Below are 22,210 nucleotides of genomic sequence, written 5' to 3'. Positions count from 1 at the left end.
CAGTACTACCCTGGACGAACTCTTTCTCAAGGAGCTCTACTGCAGTCTAAAATGCATTGTTGTATAAAGGCAGCGATGTATCCATGTTTAGTAGTAAAGTCTCTCGCTAACGTCGAAAGCAAACATGGAGATGATTGCACGTCAAAGAAGGTGCACAACCCTTGTAAAACGTTTACAGTTGCCAACCGGCAATGCCAGGGCCAGCGTAGTCTGAGCCCAGCTGTGGGACGTACAATAAACTTACCCAAACCTTTTATTTTCCATATCACAGAATATACAGTCGCAGGATCCGTTTATTAGACATAAAATTTTACACAGATTGCCACAACGGAGTTTGCAAATAATGGACCTTAAAACATAATGGTATACAGTTCGGTTTATGAGTTATGAAATTTGCAAATTGTTACGGGCGAACTGAAATAAGAGTAGATCGTAATGTATGTACTTTGATGCAAAGTTATTAATGCAGTTGGTTGAAACATTTTTCGGAAAACATGTAAGAAATTGCTTTTTAACCCCTGACAAAAATCCTGTATTCCGGTGTGTTGCATCGTAGCTCCCAAATGGATATTTTGTGATGCAGTCCTTTTATTGGAAGAATAATTTAAGAAGATTGTTATCTACGTTTGATGAATATCTGTGCAGGTGTTTTATGGATCAGCTCTTTCGTTAATTTAGGGATCTCAGCCAAAAACTACATTTTTTTCAACCAACTTTAAAAAGGAGGAGGTTTTCAATTAGGCTCTTTTTTGTGCATAACCTCTCACGCGATACATGCAGCCGTAGATACATACCACACCTAGAGGTGCCGGTGATGATTTTATACCGATTTATCGGATATCGAAGTTATAACAGGTAAAAGAACTAATATTAATTGCTATTTCGGTAACTACTCTAGCAAACCATAAAGTTTTTAATGCCTGGGTCTGTCATTTAAAAAAAATAAACAACTTCAAAAATACGTCACGACAATCGTGTGTGTTGTTGTATGGGCTGGTGATTTCGGTGTTTATTTATTGAAAACATACCGTAAGTAGCGTTTTTTAAGTTTACCCTGAATATAAATGTTTATAAACTATACTTTAAGAAGTAATTTCATGGTAAACGTTAGAACCACTCAAACGGAATATTATCATATTTATCCAAGTACACCAAAAATGTCATTAGTGCTTTTTAAGTGCAGGATTTGCGGTGTATTACTGCATTTTATTTGAGATGTTTTTGTTGGTAGTACGGAGGATATTTATTTAGCAATGCAGAATAATAATTTTTATTTATAAAAACTTGTATTTAAACTGAATCCTTTTCTAATTTACGAAACCAAATAGCCGCTATTTTGCGGTAGGAGGAGCGCATCGCGTGAGCGGTTATTTAGTTAGTGCCGAGATTACTTCGGCATTTGTGAACCGTTTTGACGGAATATTTTTTTTTGGAAAGAGGGTGCCTCAGTATTGGTCCCATTTAAATTTGAAGAAAATAATCCGGATTTAGGGGTGGCAAAGGGGATGAATCCGGTTTCGCTGTAAATGATTTCAATAAAACTGGGCAAATAGATATAATACCACGAACTTTTGAGGTCGGTTTTATTAGTTTGCTCTATATTAAGATTATATTAACACAAACTGATGGAACGAACAAGTCGTGCGCCTGGTGGTAAGCGACATCCTGTCCATAACAGTTGCAGTGCCACTCAGAGCTTTAAAAACCGGAACGCAGCAATGCTCACATTACTGCTCGGTGGTAGAAATAGGTAATGTGGCAGTACTTTCCTCGACAAACTCTTTCTTAAGGAGCTCTACTACTAAAGCCTAGATGTGAAATGGTGACCACGTTACACCATATCATGTCATATAAGTTGTAACCCATCATTTGTATAGCCATCACATATGTCGCTCTGATCCCAAAGCAGCTAAAGCACTTGTGTTATGGAAATTGGAAACAACGACGATACCACAAACACCCAGACTCGAGACAATATAGAAAAGTTAGTTTCTACATTGACCCGGCCGGGGATCGAACCGGGGACCTTAAAGACGACACCATGAAAACCGATATGTAAGTCACTTGACCACGGTGGCGTCTATATACTTATCAGATACCATCTACCTGGTCTTAAACTAGGGAATACCCAATGTTATGAGTACCAGAATAAGGATAACTCCTGGATTACTACCCGGTACACCGAGTCTATTTGATTACTAACATAACACATAACTTCATATAATCGTAATATCTATAGCAGAATTCTCAGAACAATAATAATAACTTTATTTCAAGAAGGCACCCACAGTTAAAACAATTAAAAAGCAAAATAAAATGACTGACGCTTAAATTAAAATTAAAAAAATTGCAAACAAAAAGAACTAAAATAAAAAAAAAACTGATTTTGAAATTAAGAATAAGGAATACCGTGTGAAATAAAATATTTCTTCAATGCCTCGAGTAATAAAAAAACCACTTTATCATTATTGCCACACTGAAAGGAGTTTCCCCATTGCAATAAATTTGATATTGGCATAACCCAGGCTGTGTACAATTTCTCCACGGGCACAAGCGAGTTAATCGCATCATAATATCTGTACGTGATTGTTGCGAATATGCTTTCGTATGAGAGATTGTAGGTGATAAAACTGACTTTATAAAGCTATTATTATCCATAAAAAAGACTCCCATTAGCTTCTTACGATAGACTTGTTAGGTATTAGCACAGTATTACGCAGTTCGCTCTAATACAGGGTAACAATATTCAACTTCTCATAACAAAAGTAGACTGGTAAAAGCTCATAGGAACAGCCATTGCTGTGGTTGTCCATGTGGCGTACCTATGACATTAATCAAGTTACGTATAGAAGTCAGCACATGAATCTACACATTAGCGGATCTTGTTCCGTTGACCAGGAGGCGATATTCAAAGGAAAGTGACACTTGATGTGCTGTTGATTGTACATTTTTGAATGTTTTGTAGTACTTTTCGCTAAAGCTGGAGAAAAACGTTGCGATGAAACTTGCGCCTGTAAGAAGGTTCGCAACTCTAGGAAACACTATGAAATCCCCAACAACAACCTCCTCCTAATATGATTTGATGAAAACCAGCAAGACCTGAAGGACCTCGGCATCAGCAACTGGAACAGGAGACCGTAACAGCAGCAATACAGGTCCTTGTGAAAGAGTTCGTCCAGGAAAAAACTGCCGCCTTATCTATCTCTGCCGCCAAGCAGTAAGATGAGCTTTACTACTGCGTTCTGGCCTTGAAGGGTAAAGGTGCTGGTGAAATTACAGGCACACGGGACTTGTCAACTTATATATATCAGGGTGACAGGTGCAGTGACAGTGCTTCTGAGATCTTTGTGATTTCAAGCTCTAAATGGCACTGTAACTATTCTGAGCAGACATATGGCGTGTTCGTCCTGTCACTTGATGTTTTTAAAAAAGGTGACTAAACTGTCATCATCTACATCATCATTATCATCGTGTCAGCCGTAAGACGTCCAGTGCTGAACATAGGCCTACTCCATAGACTGCCAGACTAGCCGGTCGGAAGCGACGTGCATCCATCAGTTACCCGTTGCCCTTACCAAGTCATCTGTCCATCGAGTAGGGGGCCGTCCCACTCAAAAAACTTCATTCATAGCCATTAACATAGTAGGGAACAAATTTACATAATAATGCCTAATTTAACAATACAAGTGACTGATTGTTGACTAGTTGAACAACATCCAGACTAGCGGATAGTACTATTGCCGCCGCGACGGACCAGCATCAATCGTATTTGAAGACAATATGGTTTACGAGTATACAGAAAGGTATTCTGACATCCTAACTGTTCGTTTGGGACCCAGAAAAGAAAGGGTAGAGTTTCAAAAACAATTAGTGCGTTTACAAGATACTTAATATTATGATTATCGTAGATATTTAGGAAATTTAGTGCGATAATGAAACTGGGAAATGGGTGTTATATATTTGAGACTGGTTCGAAAGTGCGTGTGTGTAAGTAAAATAAATGATGGTGTGTTATAATGGTGATTTTGAATGCTGACAAGGACAATCGGAAGCATCTTAACAGTATATGAAGAAGATGAAGGTCTGAATTAATAATTTATTTATTTAAAAATAGAATAGATTTTAATTTAACTATATTACATAGGGCGCACTATAAGTTTCCGGAACTGTCCACTTACATAAACAATATTTAAAAAGTAATTACAAGATTTGAAAACGGAACTCTTTGGCTGTAGAATATAGTTTGTTTCATCTGACTGTCACTTTTTTTTTACATTGTGGTGTCATTTTAGGCGTCTACCGGCCGGTTTCTATATTTGATGCTGAATGTAAGATTGTTTTCTATCCAGATTTTATTCGATCCATCGATCGCTGCCGGATCTGTATTTTAATATGTCTATCTTGGCTCTAGCGCCCTTAAAAAAAGGATCGGTCGTAAATTTACGCCCTCTCTGACGTTTAATTCCACGCATTCGGAGTAAAAGTTCATTACAAGAATTAGTGAATAAAATGGTGGTTATGTTTCTAAGATTAATTTATTTATACATGTGATTTTACATGTGCTTTGGGCAAAAATATAAATTAATTGCAAACTTTCAAGTATAGAATATTTAAAGCGTAAGTACGTCAAGAATGACGTGTTTCGAGGAACAGAACGGAACGTCTATTGTCAAACGAGCATAGTCCATAGAATGGAAAAAAATAAAGGGATGGCGCGCGGCAGTGGCGAAATGTTAGTGTCAATTTATGTTTATTGATGTTTGTTCGTATTCGCGACGTGAGAAAATAATCTAAATTATAAAAATACCGTTTTGATTTGACTTTGATAAATGGCATTATTCCATTTAAAACAAAATCAACTGATGTTTTGTTCAGCCTAAATTTGAATGTAAATTCAGCGTCAGTTAAACTTGCCATGAAGTTTATACGCCTAAACGTTCTTGAGGACACAAGATGTCGCTATTATCCCAGTCCGATAACTGAGCAAATTGTTCAAGATCACAGTCGCTATCACATAAAAATAACTTCCATTTTCACACGATTACACAGTACAATCGGTCAAAATTGGATGATCGCTACTATAGATCGAACACGTTCAAAATCCGATTTGTCAAACCTATGGATCGGATAATGAAAGCCAGTTGTGCGCTTTACCTACAAACTACCATACAAATGTCAATCTAAAAACGCCATACGCCCTCCCAAAGATGGATTGAAACGAAAGATCGGAATAACAATCCATCGATCGGTTATTGAAATAGTAAAAATAGGATTTGGATTGATTATTCAAGCTCAGATAGCAAATAATGGATTAAGATTAAATATAGAAAGCGGCCGTACATCAACATGGATTTAACTCGTGAACATTTTCGTATTATGATTTTCTACGACTTTAAGTGTAATTTAATAGCTCAGCGGAGCTTCCCTCGACTTCAAACTGTTTTTAGCGATGAAGCACCACGCAAAACGATTATTTATAGCTGGTTTGCAGAATTTAAACGCGGTCGTGTGAATCTCAGTGACGAATTTTGTGATGGTCGCCCGTCCATTGCTGTGTACAACAAAAACATCGGTGCTGTGCGCAGTATGATCAAAACAGCCAGGCATGTGACATACCATGAGACTCGAGCATCTTTAGGCATAGGCATGAGTCAAATACAATCAATATTACACAAACATTTGGGCGTGAAAAAGTTGTGCTCTCGGTGGATCCCATACAATTTAACTGAGGCTCAAAAAACGGATCGCGTCACTTGGTGCAATGCCATGCTTACCAGATTCAACGAAGGGGCGTCAAATTTGGTGTGGGATATAGTAACAGGTGACAAAACATGGATATATAGTTACCATCCCAAAACAAAGCAGCAATCGAGCGTATGGGTTTTTCGAGATGAGCCGAAACCGACCAAAGTGGCGCGCGTGCAAAGTGCCTCTAAGCGGATGATTGCTTCTTTTTTTAATAAAACTGGACACATGGCTACTGTTGCTTTGGAGAATCGTTGTATCGTGAATTTATTGACAAACTCCTTAAAAATAACCGTAAACGCCGTATCATCTTGCACCACGATAATGCCAGTTCTCACCGGGCTAGACAGACAAATGAGTTTTTGAAGGTGAACAACATTGACCTAATGAGCCATCCCGCGTACAGTCCTGACCTGGCACCTTATGACTTTTATTTATTTCCAAAAATTAAGAACCAGTTACCCGGTCAACGACTTTCGTCACCTGAAAAGCTGTCAAAGAGTATAAAAAATATGTTTCAGAGATTGCCACGGAGGAGTGGCATAAATGTTTTCAAAATTGGTTCATTCGTATAAAAAAGTGCATTAACGCTAACGGAGAATATTTTGAGAAACAATAAATTCATTTCTGACCATTTATAGTATTTTTTTCTTATCCGCTCACGCGATACATGCAGCCGTAGACGCATACCACACCTAGAGGTGCCGGTGATGATTTTATACCGATTTATCGGATATCGAAGTTATGACAGGTAAAAAAACTAATATTAATTGCTATTTTGGTAACTACTCTAGCAAACCATAAAGTTTTAAATGCCTGGGTCTGTCATTTAAAAAAAATAAACACCTTCAAAAATACGTCACGACAATCGTGTGTGTTATTGTTTAGGCTTGTGATTTCGGTGTTTATTTATTGAAAACAAACCGTAAGGAGCGTTTTTTAAGTTTACCCTGAATATAAATGTTTATAAACTATACTTTAAGGAGTAATTTCATGGTAAACGTTAGAACCACTCAAACGGAATATTAACATATTTATCCAAGTACACCAAAAATTTCATTAGTGCTTTTAAAGTGCAGGATTTGCGGTGTATTACTGCATTTTATTTGAGATGTTTTTGTTGGTAGTACGAAGGGTATTTATTTAGCAATGCAGAATAATAATTCTTATTTATAAAAACTTGTATTTAAACTGAATCCTTTTGTATTTTGCGAAACCAAATAGCCGCCATTTTGCGGCAGGAGAAGCGCATAGCGTGAGCGGTTATACATTCCGGAAACTTATGGCGCGCCCCACGTACATTGAATTGAAGTAAGTAGTTAATAGTTTGCTAGATCATTTTAACAGTGACTCTGTGGCAGTATGGTCAAGACTTTTTAGCCAATTCGTTACCCTTTTCTTGACCTCATAACGGGAAAGACAGTACGTTACGTTTACATAAGTCTATTAAGTATATTTTCACCGGAATTCTCATTAAAACTAATTCTTAACACATCGTCTACTCTCGGAAACCAATGAATCTAAATGAAGGTGGATAGAGAGCAAGTTTTTGCCAGAATTAAAAGCAATCGCCATAAATTCTTGTGCGGAACACAAGGTGCTACATAAAGTATGGGGCAACCTATGGCGAGGTAAATATTTATCGAGGAGTTTATTTCCGAGACTGGAAAGGCGAGTTTTATGGCCAAGCGTTTCGAGTCATTTGTGAATTATGGGTTAGGGGTTTATAGAGTTTTTCTTGAAATAAACAATATTGCGAAAAAAAGGATTTTGTGGATAAGTATTTTTTTGTAGCGGAAAAAAATTTTAACACAAATTTGTGTTCAGTTTTACATGAGAAATGAAATTTGTAACAAACGTACTTTATGTATTAGACGGCCTTAAGACAGATTGTTCACTTTTAGTTCACTAACAATCCGCTAGATAGCATTGACCTATTTGGTGACCTATTTGGTTATTTCTGAATCGCGATGTGTAATGTAACTACTCTAACACAATTTTGTTAACGTGAAGAGAAATCTGAGAACACCGAGAGCTCACTTGGGCTAATCAGGAGTTGAGTCCCTTCTTGGGAACTGCTACCCGGACCTTCCGCTTATACGGTGAAATTGCATTGGCGTCGTACAAGGTGAAAATACTTTCACTTGGCATATATATGAAACTGCGTAAAAAGCTGCGTAACCTCATCCCACGGTAGAGAGAGATCTCCTCCTCCCTCCTTTACAAATTTTAATAGCAGAAATATCACACTTTCAAAAATAAAGTGACACAATTTGAAAAGTAACATTTTTGGGAAACAAAATAAATTTAAAAAGTTTCAAATTAAACTACTCAAGGTTACGCGATAAATGCGTGCGTGCGCTCATACAAGTCTTTCATTTATGAGCATTCGGAACCGCACGACTGCACACGGCGGGCAACGTTATTTTCACTTCTCTGAGCGTGTGCTTAAGATCTTTTTTCCTCGCAATGAGCGCCTGGTGTCATTAGTCAAATTTAGTAAGCTATTATAGCGTACGTATTTTCAATTTTGTATAAGTGATGTATCTGTCACGTAGTAACTATTATGTAATCTGTGGCAGATGTCAATAATTCGTTTTTAAACTCAAACTCCAATAATCTTTATTTCATAGGAAGGTAAATTACAGTTGAAATCGCCACAACACTCATTTGTTTTGTTAAAGAGTTCGTCCAGGGAATTACTGCCACCTTACCTATTTCTGCCGCTAAGCAGTAATGTCAGCATTACTGCGTTTCGGCTATGAAGGGTAAGGGTGTTGGTGTAATTACAGGCACATGGGACTTGTCAACTTATGTCTCAGGGTAACGGGCGCAGTGGCAGTATCCCTCAGATGTGCGGTTAAACTCTGAGTGGCACTGCAACTGTTATGGACAGGCGTGTCGCACCAGGCGCCCGACTAGTTTGATATCAACGCTTAATATCATAAAAAAGAAGAGATTCCCCTGAGGAGAATGAGCAAAACACTCTAGAGATTTCTCTTTGTAAAAAATCATTTGTGTACATTTATCATTTACGATATTTATTTCAAATAGCGTAAGATCGAAACGCTAAACGGGTCATTATCCTATGGTAATACTCTATACTATTGCTCTACAAGTACGCAGAAGCTGTATAACATAACCTTTAGTGTAAACCAAAACATCTAATATTTACGCTAACAATATAATATCTTCTCATTTACCTATTTTTCCTTGAGTATATTGCTAAAAAGCGACTATAAGACCGTCGAAAACAAAATGTCAGTTACATTTTTCGTTTTTTTTTTAATTTCATTTCGTTCCGTCATAAATAAAAAATAACGTTTGAATTAAAATTTAATATAATGTTTTTCATATAAAAATATAGTTTATATTTTGTGTATTTCTCAAAATAGACTTTTTGTATTTAGTTATTTTATTATTAATAGTCCATGCAACCTCAAATGGCTTACATCAATCACTGTGGAAAAAATATATACTAAAATTTAGGATTGATTACTATAAGGTGTGAAGATACGATTCCTAAAAATATTCAAGATAGAAATAAGACACTAACTTACCTCGAAATTTTACAAGAAAACAGCTCTATTCAATAGGTACGTTACAAACACCAATGATTTTTTTATATCAACTGAACTAAATAGAGTACGTATAGTATACGACACACATTTTTCAAAAGGCTTTGATTTCGTTAGTAAAATAATAAATTCCGAAATAAAACGAGCTAAGGTAGTATCGACCCTTAAGCATATGATAAGTAGGCATTATGGACCCGCGATAGAAATAGCAGCAGTTATAAATACTATTCTAAGTACATATTTGTATCTGTCACACATGTTAAACGTTTTTAATAAAAACCATATCTATCTGTTCAAATAATATTGATCAAACATAATATTATCAGGTAAGCAACAGATAAACTGGTGATTTAGTAGACAAATATAACGGTTGAAGAGATCTTCTGGTGTTTTATTATGTTAAAAATAACTTCTTAATATTGGTACAAATATTACTTAAATACACATGTGTTGAGAAGTCGTGTTATAGATGAATAAAAATCTTGTATAGAATTTATTCGTCGGAGTCCGATATCAATTCAAACGTAATGTAACAGAATTTGGTTTATTGGTTACGTAATGTGCTTTACAAAAGGGCAAATCTTCAAGTCACAAGAAGAACTTTCAAGCAGAAGCTGCAAGAGTATCTTTTAAATATGCAAAAATTGGAAATATAAGTGGCTAAGGTGTTTGAGAAAAAATAAATAAAATGGATGAAATTAAATTAGATTGAATTGAGTTAAATTGAATTGGTTAGAATTTGAATTGAATTAAATTAGTTTTGTTTTGGGTGTTTACGAGTGGCGTCCCTGTCCCTATAGGGTCCAGCGTCGCGGGCAGCCGCGTCATTTATGCTGAGTCAGCGGCTTTTCATTGCCATGGCTTCCAAGAGAGATATTAGTAGAATATATTACTGTGTTACGTCTAAGTTAATGTCTATATCGTGTGTCTGTGTATGTATTTGTCATGGTGGTGAATAAAGATTTTATCTATCTATCTATCTATGTAAATCTTAGTTAATATGATTAGGCGTTGTTTTCTAATTATTAGAGAAACAATTTACTAAACTATCGACAAATCGCATTAATTAGTCTCGATCATAGTTACTTTGTTTCCAAATGGCACATCAGTTTAACAATTCAAACTGTGAGAAATCGCAGAAGAGGTGACGCTGATGTAGTTTGTATCCAGTCATAAGACGTGGTCCTATGGCACGATAGTCATTGACAAGAGTTGCCATATGAAAATAAGAAATGGTTTATGCTTTATAAATGAGCGCGCATTGTCAAGATAAACTTTTTATATAAGTTACTTGGAAAGTGAACAAACGTGGCCGCTCCCTGTGAACTCGCACGTGACCTTTAAAATCCATTTTAACTTGATGCATCTTTTGTACTTTTAAACTATTTACTGTGAAAAGTATTATATGAATTAATTGCAATCAACTGACGTTATTATTTCACCGTCGGCTGAACAAATTGAGAACGAAGAGTGAATAGGCCAATTCACGAACTTTTCTTATTTAATTTTGATGTCAATACAATGAAGTCAGGTAAAATATGACCAGTTTATTCAAAACACCGTTACCAGGTACAGTTAGCAGATTACAAAACTTAGTCAAGTAAACAATGACTACAATGATATCTTTAAAAGAAGAACAAAAGCCTTTCTAAATGTAAAGCCACATGTAAATGGAAAGCAAAGTGTTCCCCAGGGTGGAATACGCATAATACATAAAGTCTTATGCTAAACAACAAACTTCCTGCCCGACTTTGTTTACAATACAGATTCAAACGATAGGAAGAAAAGGGAAAGGGTTGAGTTCTAGAAATTTATTATCATATTGCGGCTGTTTTTATGAACGTATAGTTATGTTGTACTAATGTTTATATTTATGGACACCTGCCCCCGTACCATGCAGCTGAGATACAGCTATTATATCCACATTTAGCTGTCAAATTCGATTGATAAAATCGTTATTATAAAATTTTAAATAGCTAACATGGCGAGCACCGTAATGTCAGATTTTTTACGCGTCGCGAGTCGCGAGCGCCTCGTCCAATTGTAAAACGTAAAAAAATCATATCATGAGTGCGTCGTGCAAGTCACAGTGGTAAAAGGTGGAGCTATCTATACGTCGTCCGTGTTTTGTAGAAAAGGCTCTGGCTTAGATCCCGTTTCAATTTTAAAACAAAAATCTTAATTAGAACCAAGTTTTAATTGTAAAACAGGACATAAACATTTCAAAACAGTCGTTAAAACCAAAAACCTGTACCCCTGTAAAATCTACGAAATGTCACGTACGCCCTTTCTCCGGCACCCAAAACACACATGACGTGCAAATGGGTAAAGAAATAGCGACATTTGGAGGTGGTAGTGCTACGAGATAAATCACAGATCGCTTACTATTGGATTTAAAATAGTGGCTCAGATATTGGCCGTTTAACGTTTAAAATTTTAGCCGTTTAAAAAACATCAATTCCGTATGGTCAAAGCGGTATGGCATACAAATAGGTAACATTTGTACGCCATACCGCTTTGTTTCAAACTAGGGAATTCACTGTACGATGAATACTAGGGTAACAGAATTCACGGGGCACTTTAAAACACCCAAATGTCCAATCCAGAACCGATTAAAAAACCAAAAACATTTCCCAAATTGATGCAAACCGTTGTGTCAATTGAACAAAACACGTTAAGCATTAAGCACGGTTGCGTGTTGTTTCTAATATAACTAAGTGACCTATACAATATTATGGTATGGTGCATAGACCAATCCCCTTTCATTGGAGACAATTTGATATCAGGTAAAAGCGAGCCACCAAAGGATCAAATGTTTTAAGTATTTATTTAAATGACGATCGTATGAAAAATACACGATAAACCTAAGGATATGGTCTAAAGAATGTGCTAATTTATTACACGATAGGATGTTCTTTACCTGAGCATATAAAATTCTGAAAATCAGCTTAAATAAATACCTAAATAGAGTTATTTGAGACTAAAATATTTAACTTTACTCACAATTTTTATATGGAGATATTTCTCTCTAAGTACTACAGAGAACCTAAATGTTAAATTTAAATTTAAAAAATTGTAGTTTTCAACTGGAGCCGAAAACTTGAAAATTGACCAGCGGTTTATGGATACGCCGCGACGCCCGCTGCCACGTCAGTCACCATTAGGGAGCTCGTCAACGTCGGATTTGTATCAAATTTTCACCGCCAGTTTTTATATAATCATATTATTTTTTGCGCGTGGATTGCGGAACGCGCGGGCGACTCACTATACCTCACCCCCTAAAATACCTCTCGTTAAGATGTTTTTGAAGGTGAATCAGGTGTTACCTTGATAAAAGCAACGGCCAAGTCCTGAGGCCCGGCTGCGGCGGCTGGCCTCAAAGTGAGGGCGTAGTCACCGGCTTGCCCGAACAACTCGCAGCGAAGTGTCATTGTTCTTCTGCCAGGAAACGCGTGCATCTACGGGATATTATAAATTGTGTATAAAATTGTATTAAAAATGTGTACAAAAATTCAGAAAATACAAAATGTTTTTTTTAATGGGACAATATGGGGAAATCCAAAACCATAGACGATACAAGGAAACAGCTTTAAGAATCGTTGTCTTTTAAAAAAAAATTTTGGCATCAATAGATCAATTTTTTTTTATGCTGATCGACTCAGTTTCATGTAAGGATCATATTTCATTGTAATGGATGAAAAAAATCGGGACGGCAGAAATTTGTCAAATTTAATCGAAGGTTTTTTCATACATAAAACATAAAACTAAGTATATCAGCACTGAAAAAAAATTAGTCAATTTCATTTTTACGGACAATTCACGCTTAACCAAAAAAATTACTGCCAAAATCGTTTTCACAAGAAAAGGCTTAAAGGTTCCTTAGACAGTTTCCTTGTACTGTCTATGGTTTCGGATTTCCCCATACTGTCACATTTAAAAATAACACTGAATAATCGTGTATTGATTATATTTAATTAGATGAATGTAGGTATTTAAGAATGGATGAATATCCAGGTAGTGTTGATATTAAGTCGCGTATAAAGTTTTTAATTGTTTTATGAGGTACCTATCAAAAATATATGAAACGATCGAACGTACCATTGGTATAATAATTCCACGTGTTGTCAAAAGTTATATCACATGAAAGTCGTAAAAGTGGTACGAACTACATGAAAAAAATTATGGACATTGTGAACTTTCATAACTCTCCTATTTAATCATAATAAACTAATTTCGCTTTAAGCCTCTCTCCTGGGATCGTGTCATTTTGTAGATGTGACTTTATTACACCAATGGTGCGAATTATGCAAAAGAAATTTTCATTTCAAAGAAACACAATACCTACCTGTTCAGAATATAAAACATGAGCATGCGAACTGGAATTCTTGCCATCACATAGCACGGCACCGCCACTTGAGTGTCCACAGTACAACAATTCCAACCAAAAGTCAGCACTTGACTCCATTGGCGTACAAACCACTTTGGGAAATTCCAAAATGGCCGTCACCTGCCTCTCTGGATACGTTTGAATCTGTTCAGGCGTTACATCCAACTTGGCTGAAGGCCACAACACGTCAAATTTCCACGATTTCACTACACTATCACCAGTTTCCATAATACTACCGTCATCTACTTCCCTCTTGACCAAGTATTTGTTAACGTCACTGTCGAGAAAATCAGTGCCGTTACTTGCACTATCATCTAAGGTGTCTTTATCTAAAATCAGTTCGAGGTAGTACATGCCACCTCTAGAGAAATAGCCACAGGGTAGGGTCATGTGGCCTTCGGCGTCTAGTGCTAAAGGCATGGCGGCAAGAAGGGCGCGGCCGTCGTCGTCTTCGCGAGCGAGCCGCACGCGCAGCAGCCCTCGCGCGCCCTGCACGCGCACTCGCACATCCCCCCCGAGGGCGACGAGGGAAGGGGGAATATCCACCCATACTTCGTTGAGGTCGACGCGCTCTTCACTTGGGTTGACGAAAGTGATGACACCTATGGACAAAAGATGAATTCAGTTTTTTGACAACGCTTTACGTCAGACAGGGTTGACTGACATAGAGTCTAAAGCCGAAATACGTATGTAAATACTTATGTACGTAAGTGTGATAAAACTCGTAATTGTAAAACTTTGGACCTGAGACGGATTTTAACTAATTACTGGAGAAAATTTAGGCTTGGAAGAGCTTTTACAGATGCATTTATTACCTTGAATAATGGAAATTGTTTGGCTATTATTATCTGAAAGAAAAATATCGTGACAAAATATATAAGAAAAGAAAAATACAAATGATTGACCGACACGCCTATCAACTGGGTCTATGATTCAACTACAGAGGATTATGAAACGCATTGCCCTCGTCACCCAAAAAAAGTGGATAATTAATTAAAATACGTAATTTGTAAGATCAGCACAACACACAAACCACAAATTATAAGAAACCTACATTCCAATGTACCTATTACCAACTATTATAAGTATTATTATTATTAGTATCCAATGCTGCGGACCGATATTGCCCGATTTTCGCTATGCATTGATTAATGCACCGCTACAGACGCGTCTGCGTTACCACCGAGGAGCCGCTTTCCTTGTTGTGCAGATGCTAGCTCGTAGGAGGTGATCGGTAAATTAATGGACCATGGAAAGCCGCCGTAAGCTTAACAATGACCTAATATCAGGTTAAGATTTTGATGAATATTCTGAAGATAAATCGTGTCTATATACATACATAGGGCGCACTATAAGTTTCAGAAACTGGCCACTTACATAAACAATATTTAAAAGGTAATAACAACATTTGAAAAAAGAACTCTTTGGCTGTAGAATACAGTTTGTTTCAACTGACTGTCACTTGTTTTTATATTGTGGCGTCATTTTCGTGAAAATTTTTGTAGTATGACTTTCTACGACTTTAAGTGTAAACGAACAGCTCAGCGGAGCTTCGCTCGGCTTCAAACTGATTTTGGCGATGAAGCACCATGCAAAATGATTATTTATAGCTGGTTTGCAGAATTCAAACGCGGTCGTGTGAATCTCAGTGACGAATTTCTTTCTTCACTGCTGTGAACAACAAAAACATCGATGCTGTGCGCCGTATGATCAAAACAGATAGGCATGTGACATACCATGAGATTCGGGCATCTTTAGGCATAGGCATGAGTCAAATACAATCAATACTATAAACATTTGGGTGTGAAAAAACTGTGCTATCGGTGGATCCCACACAATTTGACTGAGGCTCAAAAAACGGATCGCGTCACTTGGTGCAATGCCATGCTTACCAGATTCAATGAAGGGGCGTCAAATTTGGTATGGGATATAGTAACAGGTGACGAAACATGGATTTGTAGTTACGAACCCAAAACAAAGCAGCAATCGAGCGCATGGGTCTTTCGAGATGAGCCGAAATCAACCAAAGTGGCGCGCGTATAAAGTGTCGGAAGATTATAGTGTGTCGGAAGATTATAAGGAGGTGAAGAAGGGACGACCTCGTGCAGCTCTGAGTTGTGTCACACGTGGAACTTCCGACGTACGCTGTGCCGGGCTCGAGGCTTCTGAATAGCTAAGACACATTCACCTGTTCTACGTCAAACCAGCCACAACAGAAGAGCAAGTGAAGTCGTACGTAAAATCAGTCATTGGCTCTGATAACATTAAAGTGGAGCGTCTGAAATCCCGAGGTCAATATGCGTCTTTCAAATTAGCCGTCCCTTCATCCTCATAAGAACAAATAATGCCACCTGAATGCTGGCCAATGAATGTCTGCGTTAAACCTTGACAGCAGTCATTTCGCAAGAATGATGAGATATGAGAGGCACACGCAACAATCGCAGTGAAAACATATCACTGTCTTATCAAAAGAAGCGAGGCTTCCGTAGTAAAACTGCTACATTCTTGAAAAGCGTTCTCCAGTATACTACTGACATCATTGCACTATCGGAAACCTTCCTTACCAGCTCTGTATTGAATGCTGAGCTGTTTTCACCTGGATATAGAGTGTTTAGGAAAGATCGATTTGCAGACGTTGGTTGAGGAGGCGTTCTTCTAGCTGTGAAAGATCGCTATTATGTGAATATGATTACTGATGTAGACGGTTGGTCATCTAATATATATAATATGTGTGAAGTTTCTTGTATGTATCATTTATCTGCCTCCTAGTTACAAAGATGAGCAATATCTCAGCGTATTAATATGCATAGAGAACGCTGTATGTAAATTTCCGACGTATCATGTTATAATTGTTGGTGACTTTAACCTTAACTCTTGTAGTAGTAATGTTAATTATCAATTTGAGTGTTTTAAACATTTTTGTAAATTAGAACAGATTAATAATTCTTGTAATGAACATGGTGGCATTCTGGATCTTGTGCTTACGGGGCTCAGTCGTGACATGGTAATCGTTGTTGGTGACGTGGAACCACTAGTACCTATGGACCCGTACCACCCCCCTTTAGAGGTACCCATTTCAGTTCCAAAGGTCTGTGCTTCATACAAACCACGAGCAAAGTCGAAAATTGACCCACACTTGTGGAACTTTCGTAAGGCGGGCTTTTATGCACTCTACGCGTCTATAGCTGAAATAAACTGGACATATGTATTAATACAAACAGATGTCAACTTGGCCGTTGATGCATTTTATAGTGTCTTCAATGAGGCTTCGGATCAAGTAGTTCCATTTAAAAAGCAGCTTAATTCTGTGAAATGTTATTTATATCCACCATGGTATACGTCGGAATTGATTCATTCTATTAAACTAAAATACTTCAATTTAAAAAAGTTAAAATCCCAGAATATAATCGGGAAGTATACAAGTATTATAGGACTCTTGTTAAAGAATTAATAGACCGCGATTATAAAGAATATCTATTAGTTATAGAACGTGGTATAAAAAACAACATTCGGGTCAACAAATAGAGTACATGTCCAGTGGCAAAGTCGTCATAAAGCAAGACCCAGTTGATACTTTCGCTGAATACTTTGGATCAGTGTTTCATAATGATATTCCTAAATTGGATCTCGAAGAAGCATACCTTGCGAAAAACCCTTATGGAACACTTTGTGTCGGTATTTCCCATGTAGGCATCGCAAAGTTGTGGAGAGCTGCTAAACAACTCAAACCATCGTCATTAGCCGGTCGATATTCCGCCGTACATAATAATAATAATAACGCACACACTCAACATAGCCCAGCACTGGGGAAACCCTGTGTCGCGGGTGCCATGGACACATACATAGACAACCACAAATTACACCCAAACTCACGAGAGAAATAAATGTAGGCCATATAAGGGACTGCATATCGGCGCTGGAACAGCCCCTATTGCACATTTTTAACCAAGCCCTTAAATTATCCGTTTATCCCACAAGTGACCCCGATACCCAAGAATATAAACTCGACGGAGGTATTGAATCAATCTAAAAACATCTCATACATGTAATGCACGCTAGATTTACATATACTACCTATATATACCCGGATCATACGGTAAGATACTGCAATAGCAGTTGCATGCCTCTGATTGAGGACGTAGAAGACTAATTTCTAATAATAAGTTTGAGTGACCTTTCTTTTATTATATAAGACTATTAGTTCCTATTATTATTCAGAATACTTTACTAAAAATAAAAGAAATATCAAAGTTATGTTTTCAATGTTAATTTTGATTGTGTTATTGAGAACGCTACTTAAATATTTATTTATACAATTTATTACTATTATTTTTATTTCAGTATATGTCTTGAGAACCCTTACTTAATACGTATTTCCTAAAATTTAGACAACTACTTTAATTTTACAAAAAAATATCAATGAAATTCAGGCGTCATCGTAGACGTAATTATTTTCACGTCATTTGCGCCGGTTTAAAGACCGCAGGCAATTTGTGTAAATATCTGGTTTTCTTTTGGAAGTAACCTGGGCCCAACGCTATGTTCAATTATGGTAGACGACCTCAGAACATGTATTGGGGATGCACATTCTCTATTGTTTGCAGACGATCTTAAAGCAATGCACACCATAGATCAAACTTCTGATTACGAGTCACTTCAACGGGTGATCGCCGCTGTAACACAATGGAGTGCAACTAACAAGTTACCACTCAATGCACTGAAGTGAAACCATCTCTTTCACTCGATCCGGTAATCCAGTTCGCGCTAATATCACCTCTCAGGTATTCCACTCGTCCGTGTTAGTACAATTCAAGACCACATAGTTAATATCTGCAAATCTGCTTGCAGGGTGCTGGGTTTCATAATAAGGACAGCGTCTCAAGTCCGTGACCCAAATGTTGCTGCGTTGCTGTACAATGCGTACGTTCGACCCAAGCTTGAGTATAATGCTTTCGTATGGGATCCTCAAGAGGTTAAATATGCCCTAATGATCGAAAGAGTACAACGCAAGTTTGTACGGTGTCTTTATAAAAGATGGTATGGTTATTACCCATTTCTTTTTCCCTCGCTGTTTGTTACTGGGATGGTTGGTCTGGAATCCCTTGAAGGCGGAAGACTACGTTGCTTACCCATTACTGCCTACTCTTACGACACAGTATAGATAATCCTTCCGTTTTAGAAAGACTTGGTCTATTTGTGCTAGATCTTTACACTAGCACAGTCAAACGGAACGCGCACTCTACAGCGGTTGTCGTACTAGAGCAGTTGTCTTATTCAATGAGTTCCTCGCTCTTGACCAGGTTGCTGATGTGTTCGCGGATAGTTGATCGTAACTCATAGCGACTTAGTCATAGTAACTTTTATTTATTTCCAAAAATTAAGAACCAGTTACGCGTTCAACGATTTTCATCACCCGAAGAGGCTGTCGAAGAGAATGAAAAATATGTTTCAGAGATTTTCACGGAGGACTGGCATAAATGTTTTCAAAATTGGTTCATTCATATTAAAAAGAGCATTAACGCTAATGGAGAATATTTTGAGAAACAATAAATTCATTTCAGACCATTTATGGTATTTTTTTCTTACACATTCCGGCAACTTATAGTGCGCCACACGTATAAGTTTCTTTGGCGAGAGTAAAGATTTCCTTTCTTTCTGCTTGTACGATTTAAAATTTACTGTACTTTTACACGCTACAGCTTGATACATTACAAAATAAACAATGTTTTATTTTTGTAGTATCAAGTGACGGGACGAACAAGTCATGCGCCTGACGGTAAGCTACACTCCTGTCCATAACAGTTGCAAACCACTAAGAGCTTTAAATCGCAAAGATCCGAGTGGCATTGCCTCTGCGCCCGTTACCCTGAGATTTAAGTTGACAAGTCCAATGTAGAGTCATGTGGGTCAAGTGTGCGCAGCGTCTAAGTGTGCGCATTCTAAATATCTCGAAAAATATATATCGCGAAGGAACGGCAACCCCCCTCTTCAGTACCCCGCAAGACGTCTTGCGAAGCGCTCGTATTATAGCGGCTGTTCCCGCGCCATTTTGGATTGAGAGGTAAATGAAGATTTTTGTTAAAATATTTACGATTTTTTGTCACATTTGACCTGTAATCTTTTGTAGTCATGTAATTTTTTTGAAAATATGCTTTTTGCTATCGAGTTCAATATAATATCAAGTTTTTTATTTGCCAGTGTTTAAATTGTTATGATGACGATTGCGTCAACGTTATTGAATCAACGATATTCATACAATCCTGTTTCGATAGTTTGGGTTAAGTGTGCGCAGAAGCCTGTCGTGTAAGTGTGCGCGTACGCACACTTACCCCGCTTGCATTTTTTTGTGCATGATGTGTTGCTTTGTTTTGTTTCAGCGAACAAATATAAATCAAAATGCCTCGAAATTATCTGAGGAAAGCTCCGGATAGATGCATCGTCACAGATGAGCAACTGGAAGCCGCCAAATTATTAATTTCAAAGGGTGCCAGTAAAAGAAAAGCTGCATCTCAAGTTGGACTTAAGGAAAGTACTCTGCGAAAACGTTTAAAAGCTGGGAAGACAGCAACCAGCATGGGAAGATTTTCTTTGACTTTCACCAAGGAGCAAGAGACTGATATATACAATTATATTAAACAAAGTGATGATCTTTATTATGGTCTCACTATACAGAACCTCCAGAAGTTGATTTATGAGTATGCTGAAGTAAATAAAGTAACTCATAGATTCAACATATCCACAAAATTAGCTGGCCGAGACTGGGTATATGGATTTCTCAAAAGGTTCCCTCAATTGAAATTGCGACAGCCAGTCCCAACTAGTATTGCCAGAGCCATGGGATTCAACGAAACTCAAGTTACAACATTTTATAATAACTTGCAGAGCCTCTACAACAAATACAAATTTGTACCCAGCCGAATATATAATATGGATGAAAGTGGAGTGAATACTGTGCCAAAGAAAATTCCAAAAGTAATATCGGTGAAAGGAAAAAAGCTGGTGGGAAAAATCGTTTCTGCTGAAAGAGGCCAAACGATTACACTAGTTTGCGCAATGAGTGCAACTGGAAACTATGTTCCTCCGGCATTTATTTTTCCCCGGAAGAGAATGAAAGGTTATTTGCTTAATAATGCACCTGAAGGTAGTATTGGAATGGTTTCTGATTCAGGATTCATAAATACGGGTCTGTTTCTAGAATACCTACACCATTTCAAAGACAATGTTCAGCCAACCAAAGATAACCCCGTCTTGTTAATTTTAGACAACCATAGCAGCCACATCTCACTGAATGCTATACTGTATTGTCGTGATAATGGTATTCACATGCTTACTCTCCCACCTCATAGTAGCCACAAGATGCAGCCTTTAGATCGTGGGTTTTTTGGGCCTCTGAAAACGAAATTCGCTTACGCATGTGATAAATGGCTAAGCCACCATCCAGGCCGCGTGATTGGACAAACAGAAATCGCTCAATTGGTGAATGAGGCTTTTCAAAAAGCAGCTTCGCTTAGCAATGCGGTTTCAGGTTTCAAAGTTTCTGGAATCTGGCCAATAGACACAGACATTTTTTCGGAAGAAGATTTCGCGGCAGCGTCTGTAACTGACATGATTCCTACACAACATGTAGAAGAGGTGTTGCCAACTATAGCAGCACCTTTCCAAGAAGATCCATCATGCGCAGAGCACTTGACAAACTTAGTAGCGTCCACCTCTTCTACACATACATTGACATCATTCAATACTGACACGCAAACTCCACTAGACTTCTTAGAGATCGCTCAATCGTGTCCAGTGGCTAACACCAGTTCAGCCACCACTGCATCTTCACCAACACCTGTAGCTTCAACCAGCAAAGAATTCATACCATTGTCGTCTATACAAGCACTACCGAAAGCTATGTCACAAAATCGACGACGAAAAGGCAAAAAGTCAATAATTGCTACTGATAGTCCCTATAAGTCTGAGTTAGAAGCTAAGAAAGAAGAGGAGGAAGAGAAATTAGCCAAGAAGAAAATTCGATTAGATTTAAAAGAAAGACTTAAAACTAAGAAAACTAGTACAAAATCACCTGAGACTGCCAAAAAAAAGAAAGTTGTAAATAAGACTCTTAAGAAACCAAAACAGGACGAAAATGAGTATTTCTGTCCCTTATGTGGTGAAAAGTATTCTGATCCGCCGACTGAAGATTGGGTTGAATGTAGCCTTTGTGGAGCCTGGTGGCATGAACAGTGCTCCAGCTCCGAACACGGCACTTTTATTTGTGATACATGTACGACGAAGTAACTAAAGATTTATAAGTTCTAGTTGATCTCATATTTTAATTTAAGACGATTATTATGTTCTAAAATTTATATATTTTTGTTGTTGCGTACACTTACCCAACAGTGCGTACACTTACCCACAGTGCTGCGTACACATACCCGTTACTGGGGTAAAAGTGCGCATATGAAAGGGTTTTCATTTTCTATAGTTTCTTAAAATATAAGCCATTGATAATAGT

General features: G+C 37.6%; 2 protein-coding genes across 2 annotated transcripts in view; one reads left to right on the top strand and one right to left on the bottom strand.

Annotated features, from left to right (window-relative positions):
• The window catches only part of LOC113229398, a 147,279-nt gene extending 131,319 nt beyond the window's left edge, over positions 1–15,960 (bottom strand). The window contains exons 1-3 of the mRNA XM_026462969.1: positions 15,915–15,960; positions 13,669–14,312; positions 12,650–12,781 (exon numbers count right to left, since the gene is read on the bottom strand). Of these exons, the coding sequence (XP_026318754.1) occupies positions 12,650–12,781; positions 13,669–14,312; positions 15,915–15,960 (822 nt within the window). The remainder of the gene's footprint in view (positions 1–12,649; positions 12,782–13,668; positions 14,313–15,914) is intronic.
• Positions 15,961–20,106: 4,146 nt separating this feature from the next.
• Positions 20,107–21,993, top strand: LOC113229397. The gene has a single exon (XM_026462968.1). It carries the CDS (start codon positions 20,107–20,109, stop codon positions 21,991–21,993), a length of 1,887 nt encoding a protein of 628 aa, XP_026318753.1.
• The last annotated feature ends 217 nt before the right edge of the window (positions 21,994–22,210 follow it).

This window comes from Hyposmocoma kahamanoa, unplaced genomic scaffold, assembly GCF_003589595.1.
Source record: "Hyposmocoma kahamanoa isolate Upper Pololo Valley unplaced genomic scaffold, ASM358959v1 62, whole genome shotgun sequence".
Classification (NCBI taxonomy): Eukaryota; Metazoa; Arthropoda; class Insecta; order Lepidoptera; family Cosmopterigidae; genus Hyposmocoma; species Hyposmocoma kahamanoa.
This window is presented reverse-complemented; position numbering and strand designations above follow the sequence as displayed.